We start from the raw sequence: 11458 nt of genomic DNA on the forward strand, positions 1-11458 counted from the left end.
GGTTGTGTATATAGTTCTTCTCAACCTCTTCCCGTTTACTCCATTTCCTCCTACTATGCTTCTTAATTCCTGTACCATTTCCCTTCTTTTCCCCGTCCCCCTCCCCGCTAACCTCCCTCCGTAATGTTCCCCATACCTATAATTCTTTTTCCACTCTCGTTGCCTACTTAGTTTGCTTTTGTTTCAATTCCCAAGCTTCTGTTGTTGGTTGTTGTGATGCGGTTTTCATTTTAATGTTCATAATTTTGATCCTCCTTCTTCTAAACCAGTCCCTTTAACATCTCATATAACAGTGGTTTGGATCTGATGAACTCCTTCAGTTTTACTTTGTCCTGGAAGCACTTTCTCTGCCCTTCTATTCTGAATGACAGCTTCGCTGGATAGAGTATTTGTGGCTGTAGGTTTTTGCTTTTTATTACTCTGACTATTTCTTCCCAGTCCCTTCTTGCCTGCAGAGTCTCCTTTGAGAAATCAGCTGATAGTCTTCTTGGGACCCCTTTGTACATAATTCTTTTCTTCTCTTTTGCTGCTTTTAAGATTCTCTCTTTATCTTTAATTTTTGATAATTTGATTATAATGTGTATTGGAGTGGTTCTCCCTGGGTCCAGTTTTTCTGGAATTCTCTGTGCTTCCTGGACCTGTAAGTCTATTTCCTTCCCCAAGTTTGGGAAGTTCTGCTTCATTATTTTTTTACATAATTTTTCTATTTCTAGTTCTTCTTCTTCGCCCTCTGGCAATCCTATAATTCGAATGTTCATTTGCTTATAGCTGTCCCAGAGGTTTCTGAGCCTCTCCTCGTGTTCCTCCCTTTTTGTTTCCTCTTTCTGCACTGGTTGACTGTTTGTTCCTTCCCTATGTTCCGATTTGTTGATTTGATCCCTGGTTTTCATTTCCTCACCACTTGTCTCGTTTGTGTTTTCATTCGTTTCAGTGTGACTAGCTTTCATTCCTTCCCCGTCTTGTTCCTAATCTTTTGTTAATTCTGTAAGCCACCTTATGACTATAGCTCTGAACTGAGCCTCAGAAAGATTTCTTATTTGCTCATCGGTTAGGTCCCTCATCTGCTGCCTGGTGAGCTGCGTCACAGGGATTTCAATCATGGTCTGTTTCATCCTGTCAGTTTTCTGTAAACCTTTGTTTCCTGGGTGGGCTGTAGGGGGCGGCGCCCCGTGCATTCATCACTACCCAGTGACTGGCGACCTTTTCCACCGCTCTGTGGCGCTTTGTTTCGGGGCGGGGGTCCAAGATGGATTCCTGCCGTTTCTCTCCTTCCCCATGGCCTCACTGTCCAAGGCAATGGGGGGTCTGCCTTCCCCAGCTGCCGGGTCTCAACTGCAGTTGGAATAGCTCCTCTGATGTTTCTCGCAGTCCCGCCGCTATCCCCGCTGCTACCGCAGACAGCCCAGTCCGACCTTCCCGTCCCAATTCCGATTTCGCCCCTCCTACCCATCCAGACAAGCACCGCTGGTTTATAACTTCATACATTGGTCTTCCATGTAGTTTTATTTTCTGGAATTTCTGGTTATCTTTGGTTCTGAGGTAGTTGTATTCCCAGTCAGTTGTGGAGGGAGACAAGCATGTCAGTCTAAGCCTCCATCTTGGCCAGAAGCGAAAAAGCCATTCTTATGCATGGATGGGAACCAAGGCCAGATAATTCTACATACAGGAAAGCAAGTGAGGAAGCCCCATTTCTTCCCCTCAGTCCTGGTCTTCAGCTTACTGGAGTCTGCCCTCTTTCCACTCTAGTATTGGGCCCTATGGAAATTGCCCTCACGATCATCATGACTCTGCTTGTCTTGGGCTCAATTGCCATCTTCCTGGAGGATGCCATCTACCTGTACAAGAACACCCGTTGCCCCATCAAGAGGAGGACTCTGCTCTGGATCAGCTCTGCACCCACGGTGAGGGCCTTGTAGTTGCCCTTTGGGAGGGACCGGAGAGGAAGCAGGGACCATTCTGAGAATTCCTCTAAACTCAACAACACAAGTCAGCAAAGGGTTGCCTACCTCTGTCACCTTAAGGTGGGGACTTCTACTCTGAGCTCCATTTGCATTCAGGGCCTCATGCTTGGAAGGCTGACAGACAGTGGAATGGAGTGTTCGAACTGTTGAGCCACAGAGACAGCTAAAGAAACCACCCACCCACCAGTGGCCCAGTCACCATTTCTCCACCACAGTATTGCTGTTAAAAGCAAGCTTCCTTTTTGTACAGGCAAGCAGTGGTTCTTTAGAGTGTAGGAGGGAACGTATTTTCCCCATGGGGTCGTGCTTAGCTCTATCTTGACATTGTAGGCTTTTAAAACTCCCACGGCCATTATAAAGGTCTTTGGCTTACTCGGAGACTGAAAAATTGGACTTCTGTTTCCTTCTGGTGAGCTCTGAGTGCCTTTTGGGTGGAGAGCGGGTCCCGTGAGGTCCTTTCCTGACCTATGACATCTGCCTGGGCCATCTTAAGTCATCTGTGATGCTCTAATAACATGGGAGGTTGAAAAGGAAGGTTGGGTCTTAATTCATTTACTCCTAAGAATGAACTTATCCCCAGGGTTATAGGATGAGAGTCTTCAAAAAAAAGACCCTGACTCAAGGTGACTTGTTGTCTCTAACCCTAGACATAGAAAGAACTGACAGCTAAATTTAAAAAAAAAAAAAAAAAATTTTTTTTAATTCAATTAGTGATTTTTCCAGCTGGCCACTTTTAAGTAATAGTACCTCAAATGTTTAGGTTTTTCTTTCTGAAGACTTTGTCACAAAAGATTCAGGAGGGTGAGCACAAAGTCTCCCTACTTCCCTGAACTGGCTTCTTGCTCCTCTCCAAGCAGGTGGTGTCTGTACTCTGCTGCTTCGGTCTCTGGATCCCTCGCTCCCTCATGCTTGTGGAAATGGCCATCACCTCGTGAGTGTCGTTTCACCCCAGCTGTGGGCCCAGTATCACTCTGGGGTCCTCTTCTGTTCCCTACTCACCCAGGACACCAGAGCCCATGTCTTTTTTACCCCCTCTCCCTTCCACAAATCTCTGCAAGCCATTTAGTATTGATCACAAATTGATCCATTTCCAACTTGTGCTATGTCAGGTCTCTTGAACTTCTGGATCTGTTTATTCTCAGTCACCATTTCATCCCCATAGCCTGAAATTTCCCCCTTCCCAGGCCCCTGGACACTGTCTTCTTCTCTGGCTCCTCTTGGTTACACATTCAGAATGCCTAGTCCCTACCTGATCCCCTAAGTAAGCACCCCCATTCTGCCTCTACTCCAGGTTTTATGCCGTGTGCTTTTACCTGCTGATGCGTGTCATGGTGGAAGGCTTTGGTGGGAAGGAGGCAGTAGTGAGGACCCTGCAGAACACCCCGATGATGATCCATACAGGCCCCTGCTGCTGCTGCTGCCCCTGCTGCCCCAAACTCATGCTCACCAGGTAAGATAGGAGGGAGAGGCATCCTCGAAAAGCAGGTTATCTCTTCCTGCACTCTCCCAAGAGCGTCTGCTGGCTCTCTCAGCCCTGCTCCAAGCCTCCTGGAATTAGCCTTGTATGGCACAAACCCAATGATGACAGGGTGGGCATTCCACCCAGGAGTAAGGGGAGCAGAGAAAGGAGAACTCCAAAGTTCCTGTCACTTCAGCCTACTACCACCTACCAAGTGTGGCCACATGGAGCTAACTGGGCTATAGGCTCTTTACTTGCCCCCTTTTGCTCATTTTGGTTAATGAGATTGGGCTAGCACTGATAGTTCTTGCTCAAAAGGCTGCATTCTGGTCTGGGAGTGAGTGGGAAGCAAGAAGAGCTGCGAGCGCTCTCAACATCTGGCTTCTTGGTGTCTCTGATGGCAGCCAAGCCTCAGCCCAGAGCCCAGTGAGGAAGATGAGTCTTCTTGGGGTGGGTAGTCTATGGATCCGTATTCCTAACCCTCTTCTCCCCTCAGGAAAAAGCTTCAGCTGCTGATGTTGGGCCCATTCCAGTACGCCTTCTTCAAGATAACACTGGGCCTGATGGGCCTGTTTCTCATTCCCGATGGCATCTATGACCCAGCAGATGTAAGCCAGGAGTAAGGGGTGGTGAAGTTCAAGACTTATTTGGGACCTTTGAGCTCTAGAAGGAACAGCTGGAGCCAACATCCCCTGCTACCTGGTGGGAGAGAGGAGAATGGAATAGGCCAAGGCTATGGGGCTTTTTAAATTAACTGTTCCACCTTGGGGGGAGAACTAAGGGAGAGAATAAGGGCTTGCTTCCTTCACTGACTCCTGTTTGGTCTGCCACCAGATCTCTGAGGAGAGCACAGCTCTATGGATCAACACTTTCCTTGGTGTGTCCACCCTGTTGGCTCTCTGGACCTTGGGCATCCTTTTCCGTCAAGCCAAGCTGCACCTGGGCGAGCAGAACATAGGAGCCAAATTTGCTCTGTTCCAGGTAACCACATCCTGAAAGAGAAAAGGTGGCTTATAACAGAGCTACAGATAATTGGGGTTAGGAGGTGAGACTAATAGAGGCTAAAAGCGCATCTGGGAATCTTAAGTCTTAAGTTTCCTGTGAGATTTGGAAAATGATCCTTGCCACGTCTCGGTTTTTGCTTTTCTATGCTGTAATTGTTTGGCAGGGCTGCTGTAGCAAAATCCCACCAAGTGGCTTAAAACAACAGAAATTTATTCTTTCAGTTCTGGAGGCTAGAAGTCCAAAATCAAGATGCCACCTGGGCCATGCTCCCTCTGAAACCTGAGGGAACAGGCCTTCCTTGCCTCTCTCTGGCTTCCGCAGGTTTGCCAGCCATCTCCACATTCTGTGACTTGTAGCTCCACCCTTCTGATTTCTGCCTCTGGCATCACATGGCTTTCTCCCCTCACGGGACTGTGTCTTGTGTCTCTTTTCCTCTTCTAATAAGGACATGAGTCAAATTCGAATAAGGACCCACCTTACTCAGTTACGGCTTCATCTTAACCAATTACATATAATTAGTTAACCAAAATAATGATGCTGTTTTGAAATAAGATCACATTCTGAGGTACTGGGGTTAGGACTTCAACGTATCTGTTCGTGGGGCACATTTCAACCCATAACATGTATATTATCAAACCTTAAATTCTCTGTCTTTGCTTTTTTTCTTTTCTATGATTACTTCCTAAAATCTTAAAATCACCACCACCACTAGCATCAGCATTATCTCAGCTACAACATGAACTACCTACGCCATATGCTAGGCACTTTTCATACATTATTCTTTTTATTTTACAGATAAGGAAACTGACACCACGAGATGGTATGGGACTTACCCAAAGGCACATGGGGATGGGCTAGAATTTAAAGCCAGATGTGTCTTAACTCCCCAACCCACATTCCTTCTTCTCATCACATGGCCTCTCGTCTTCTCACTTATTCTGGAAGTTCTCTCAAAGCCACATCTGTTCACTTTGTACACTTTCCATTCTCCAAGTCCAAATGCAGTATCTTGGTTTCTTTCCCTCTCTATCCTTTCTGTCTCCTTGCTGGGCCCTTCTCCTACTCACAAGAAATAATAACTGTATTATAGTTAACAGCATGATTTCACATGAATTATCATTTGATCTAAGCAGATGCCTCTGAAATGTGAACTTCCAGGCGCACAGTAGGTAGACTGGAAGGGACCAGGGAAAAAGAAAGAAGAGCTTGAAATTGAGTCAGGGACTGAGGGCCAGAAAGGATCTGGGCCCCAGAAGCACTACGGTCAGGTTACAAGGTAGAAGCTTGTGACTGCCGGGCTGGCATGTGATTATTGTGGGGAAGCCTGGACAAGCTGAGTCTAAGACACGGTGCTCCTGGGGCCTCTGAACAGAGATCTTTTTCTTTTTAAAAAATTTTTATTGTGGTATAAAATATATAACATAAAATTTACAATTTTAACAATTTTCATATGTATAGTTCAGTGACATTAAGTGCATTCACACTGTTGTACAACCATTACAACCATCCATCCCCAGAACATTTTCATCTTCCACTCAGAAACTCTGTACCCACTGAACACTAAATCCCCTTCCCCTTCACTCCCAACCTCTGATGTAGTAGAGATTCTTCAGAGGGCACTTTCATGGTTAATTATCCATCATTCTATCAGCAGGGATCTCAGATACTTGAGGTAGATGGACTGACTCTTCCCTAATCATCCACCCTTTTCATCCATTAAGTGCTCATTAGCAGCCATGGCTGAAATAGGGGAATAAACTTGCACCTCCAATCAGTTCTTGTTTCTTGCCAGGGTCTCTCATCAAATATTGGTTGACTATGAGGTTACAATTTTCCTAAAGATAAGAAACTCCACAAAATTTTAATCAAGTGTGAATCTCAACCTTCTGGAACCGCACAGATCTAGTTTGGCCAAAAGCACAGTGGCAGGACAAACATGGCATTAGACCAGCTGGCCTCAGCACTATGCACGCTGGGCCCACCCTACCCTCTTCTCTTTTCTCTTCTTCAGGTGCTGCTCATTCTGACTGCCCTGCAGCCGTCCATCTTCTCAGTCTTGGCCAATGGTGGGCAGATTGCTTGTTCGCCTCCCTTTTCCTCTAAAATCAGGTCTCAAGGTGAGCACACAGAAGCTCCTATCCTATTCCAGGATGGGTGAAAAGGGAAGGGTCAGGGAAGAGCAGACCCTAGAACAGAGCTTGGACCAGGAGGCTGCTGCTCCAAATACTCAGAAAGGGAGACTATGACTGACTTCTCTGATCACACAGAAGAGAACTGCAATTTCACAGCTTGAGACCAGCCTTGATGGCCAACCCAGGAAGTCATGGGTTCAATTAGCTCTTAGGAGAGAAATGGGTGTGGTTAGGAAGGAGATAAAACACACAGAAGAAATGAGGTTTAATATTAGCCTCAGATTGCAGGTTGAGAACCAAGTTCTGGTTTTAGCTCTACCACTAACCTGCTATGTTACTAAGACAACCTCTAGGTCCTGGTTTGAGGATAAATTGCAGAATGTATTGGTCAACTCACATGCTAGGGCTGCTGGTGGGATACCACCTCATAATTTAATATAACTTACATTATATTTCACCCTACACTGCAGTGATGAATTGCCACCTCCTTGTACTGGAGACTTTTCTGATAACTGTGCTGACACGAATATACTACAGAAGGAAAGACGAAAAGGTTGGATATGAACCGTTCTCTTCTCCAGACCTGGATCTGAACCTCAGAGCCTGAGGTCGATGGCTTGGACAATGAAAGACACTGTACTCACGAGATGTGCACAAAATTTCTTTATTGTCCCTCACCATTGACCAAATGGGAAGGATTTCATTATCAGCACAAGCTGGCAAATTACATTTGACTATAGAGATGAAGATGAATTATGCAATAGGATGAAATTGTTTTGGATCTTTCCTGGGCAAGGTAACTTAAGTTTTATAATACACTAACAGGATGGAGTTTGGACCCATATAACTGGGCACATTATACCTGTGGGCGCCACTAGCACGCCTGAAACTTTGTATATTGAAAGGTCTCTCTGAGTTTTCTCAAAGCAAATGAAAGTGGGAAGAGTATATGGCAGTTTGCTATAAAAATGAGTAGAACTCAGCCAGAATAGTACAAGTCCAAAGTCTCAAAGAAACCAGGTTTCTGAAGAATAGATTGAAGGTGTTTTTTTCCTTACAGATATGTTATTAGAGCACTGATGACATTAGACCTGGGAGAGCTGGGTCAGCCTCCCTTTGTGAGACAATTGCTTTTTAAGTCTTCTGAAAAAGGAATCCCCAATAAATATGGTCATGGAGCTTGATTTTGAGGCAACAAATTGGGGTGCAAAAACAAATAAATTGAGAACACAGGTAAAGACCCCAATATATAAAATATATCATACACATGTATATCAAGTCAAAACACAAAAAAATAAAACATTAGGTAACACGACTTTGCTTTTATTTGGCTAAATGACAAAAGCCAAAATGACTCTGAACAAATGAACAACACTCAGGAAAATAATATACTGAACATCAATTGAAGAAAACATTCCTGTGGATGTCGGCTCTGGGGATGGGGTTAACTTTCATGCCAAGACCAGCATTTCTTTACAAGACTATTTTCTTTCAGGCTCCTCAACACACATGCATACTACACACAAAATCCAGCCAATCAAGTCTCTGTGTTCAAAACAGTCAGTGCCTCTTAAAAAGAGTGGGAAATCCCATTTCAAACATAAAGGAACACAACCCGAGTCATCCTCAATGTTAAACCTCACACTTTTCTACCCCAATCTAAGTATTAAGTTTGGCAGACAGAAAATCTTTCTTCTTTTAAAGAAAATTAACATTTAATAGTAGAATCCCAAGAATATGCTCTACTTATTTGGATAAATAGGAACTAGGGACCACTCTACCCCATGACAATCTATTCTACAAGAGAAAACAAGAATAATCATCATATGACTTTGAAAATATACAGCCTTTAAAAATATTTATATTGGTAAGCTTAAAAAATACCGTTAGTTAAAAATATTGTTAAGGGAGTTTTCTTTTCTGCATGTACTGATTCGGCTTCCGGTGAGAGTGTGTGCTGACAGAAGATGCAGAAGCTACGGCTTTAGGGAATTAAAGAAAAGCAGCAAAGTATAATTGATTTGGAAAGATTTTAAATATGAGATCTGGAACAGGATTAAAAAGGCAATAAGCTCCAGAAAATCCAAAGCTACCCACAAATCCAGATAAACAGAGAGTAACAGAAGCACTGTGAAGAACTAGTGTAGAAGGAATACCCAGAGACTGCCTAACCAGTTGTGCGGTCACAAGTAAAAATTTTTAAATGTAACTCAAGTGCTGCCTAAGAAGTTATCAGTGATCAGAAAAGGTCAAAAGTTCTCTTGACCTCACTCATATTTTTTCTCCTTTTCAGGGCTTTTAACTTCACATCCCCAACCTTTTTACCCAAGTCTCAGCAAAACAATGGTCTTTGACTAGTGCTATCAGAAGCAGCTGTAGCAGTACAAATGATCCATTTCTATTCCTCTAAAGTTTCAGCCCGTTTTTCTGTACTACTGAGTCTAGTTTATGAAAGAGATCAAACTTTCTGCTCATCTCATCTCAAGGAAACTGCTGAAATGGCACCTCCTCGGCACCAGTGATGGGGCTTCCTTCTCCATTCTCCTTCCATCTTGCACACAGAGACTCTGGGGCCAACCAGCTTTTAAAGATCTACCATCTCTGCCGTATTTGGCCTATTCAGGCTAACAGCTTTTTGTGTGGCATTCAGAGAAATAGCTCCACAACCTCAAACATTAATATTCGATTTATAAGTCACATGTATGGCTGTGGTATGCAAACCACTAACCCCATTTAATTAGGCACAAATGATCAAACAATGCCTCATCCCAACAGCTTCTTCCATCCACCCATCCTTATCCAGCACTTAGGATCACATGTATCCCAAAGCATCTAACATGCCACACCATAAAAGTTTTGATTTCAGTCAAAATTATTAGAATATACTAGTGTTAGGAGACTGAGGCCATAGAGGCTCATCAACAAAAAGGGACAGAGGGGTTTTCTAAGAATGTGTGCACATGCTGGCACTGAAGGCTCTGAGACTTCACAGAGCTTTCAGCCCAGAGATCCTATTCCAAGGGCCAGGCATGCCGAAAGCAGCCCACTGGCAGAACCGAAGAGGAGGGCCCAAAGATTTAAGACCCAGACAACATACTTGAGAGGAGTGACTATGGGGAGGAAAACCACATTTTGGGCATCTCCCTTTCAAAATATACAGCAAAATGTGTACTTCGAGGGAACAAGTAGGTGGGCTTCAGAGGGGACGGCATTGCCTTTCTGTACCAGGGAGAGTAAGATGGAAATAGGCAGAATTCCCAAAGAAGGAAGACTAAAGCAGAAGTTAAAACATGATCATATGAAGCTGGGTAATGTAGTAAACGTTAATTTCACCTGTTTCAAAAAAAGGATTCCAAGCCAAAGCTCGTGTAAAGCAAATTTGACAGTAAAAGTAGCACTTCATGAGAAGAGACAGAAATGTAGTTTTCACAGGCCATCAGGACAAGAGGTTCTCCTGCTTTGTCCCTCTACTCTGCCATGCTCTGCCTCTGGGTGAGCCTAGGTTTTAAGAACCTGAGTAGTCCTCGTGCACAGGCAGGCAGGTAGGTTTCACCAGGGGGTGTTAAGGGAGATGACTATGAGATGCCCATAGCCCTAGCACAGGGGCAAGATAAAATGTGGTTTTCTTAGCTGAAAACAAGAAACTCCACCCCCACAAGGGGTACTGATGAGTGACAGGGTGGGGCCTGGACATACACAGTCTTCCCCTGAACCCAGCTACAGGATTACTGATGGATGGTGATTGCTAAGTCATGCAGCCGTAGGATGCTGTAGGTTTAAATGAGTTCAAGCCCAACAGCAAGTGTTAAGCTTCAGCATTCTCTGATGTGAAATTTAAGTGATGAATCCCCTGGGCAACCTAAGAGGGGAAGTGGAGGTATAGCCACCAGACACATGTGGGAGAGGGAGAGAACCTACCGTATCTTTGTAATGTGAACCCTTGTGTGGTGGCTTGCCAGAGGGGCAGTGGAGGAAGTAAGTCCCTGCCAGCTGCCACTCTCAAAGGAAAGCAAACTGTGTGGAGCACTGGTTCCAGTCAAGAACATTCTGAAGAGGGGCAAAGGTCAAGATAGGAAGGTGGACATTCCCTTATGCTTTTGCATCTATCCTCTATGAAAATCTCTCTAAAATATTCAATAAGATATGAGCAGCATGGATGAACGTACATACAACGTACCCTTAAAAGCTAGGCAATAAGCATAGAAAGAGGAGTAGCAGGGTCAGGGACTTAACTCCAGGAGGACAATGAATGATTTTGTACAGGACTGAGTATTGTCCCACTCCCCTCCACAATCACAGTAAATCTGAAAGTGTTCCTTCCTTTAACAGTAGATTACAGGGAAGAGATTGACAAGAGCTCCCACATAACCGAGCAACAGGATTTTCTGAGAAGATGAGCACAGCAGAAAAGCCACAGCGGAAGCCATCAGTGTCTTCATGGGCCCCATTGGGTCCAACAAGAAACTCCTCAGGGAGTAAGAAAAGTTAGGCTTAGATCTCCTTCTTCTCATAGCCACACTGACATATGTGCCAGCAATACCATTAGGGGGTTTGTGACTATTACCCAGCTTTTAGCATTTTTTTTAAGGAAACCAAAACTAAACTATATCCCCCTCATCCCGAAATCACCCATCAGCATGGCTCACTGCTTGAAGGACTTGGCAAGACAGTTCGCCTCAGAACAGAAGGCAAACCCTATAGTGTACTAGAAGGAAAAGACCTCTGGGTATTACCCCACTCCCTTCTGCCACCTCCTCAGGGGCAAAAGAATTAGTTCTATTTACTGTATTTGAAAGATTAATTTCTTTTTTAAATTAACAAAAACAACAATTTCCCTGTCAAGACCACATGAACATAAACAGTAAAGCAAAGTCCGTAGGGAGGGTATATGGATGTAGTAA

At 44.3% G+C, this 11458-nt stretch overlaps 1 protein-coding gene across 1 annotated transcript in view; it reads left to right on the forward strand.

Moving 5' to 3' along the window:
- SLC51A (solute carrier family 51 member A) overlaps window positions 1-7872 on the forward strand; it is a 29667-nt gene extending 21795 nt beyond the window's left edge. The window contains exons 3-9 of the mRNA XM_090278130.1: window positions 1747-1901; window positions 2819-2892; window positions 3253-3411; window positions 3917-4028; window positions 4255-4401; window positions 6437-6542; window positions 7028-7872. Coding sequence (XP_090134256.1) covers window positions 1747-1901; window positions 2819-2892; window positions 3253-3411; window positions 3917-4028; window positions 4255-4401; window positions 6437-6542; window positions 7028-7164 — 890 coding nt within the window. The 3' untranslated portion in view covers window positions 7165-7872. The remainder of the gene's footprint in view (window positions 1-1746; window positions 1902-2818; window positions 2893-3252; window positions 3412-3916; window positions 4029-4254; window positions 4402-6436; window positions 6543-7027) is intronic.
- Window positions 7873-11458: the final 3586 nt, after the last annotated feature.

The sequence above is a fragment of the Furipterus horrens genome, unplaced genomic scaffold (assembly GCF_987537825.1).
Source record: "Furipterus horrens unplaced genomic scaffold, mFurHor1.1.pri manual_scaffold_1, whole genome shotgun sequence".
Classification (NCBI taxonomy): domain Eukaryota; kingdom Metazoa; phylum Chordata; class Mammalia; order Chiroptera; family Furipteridae; genus Furipterus; species Furipterus horrens.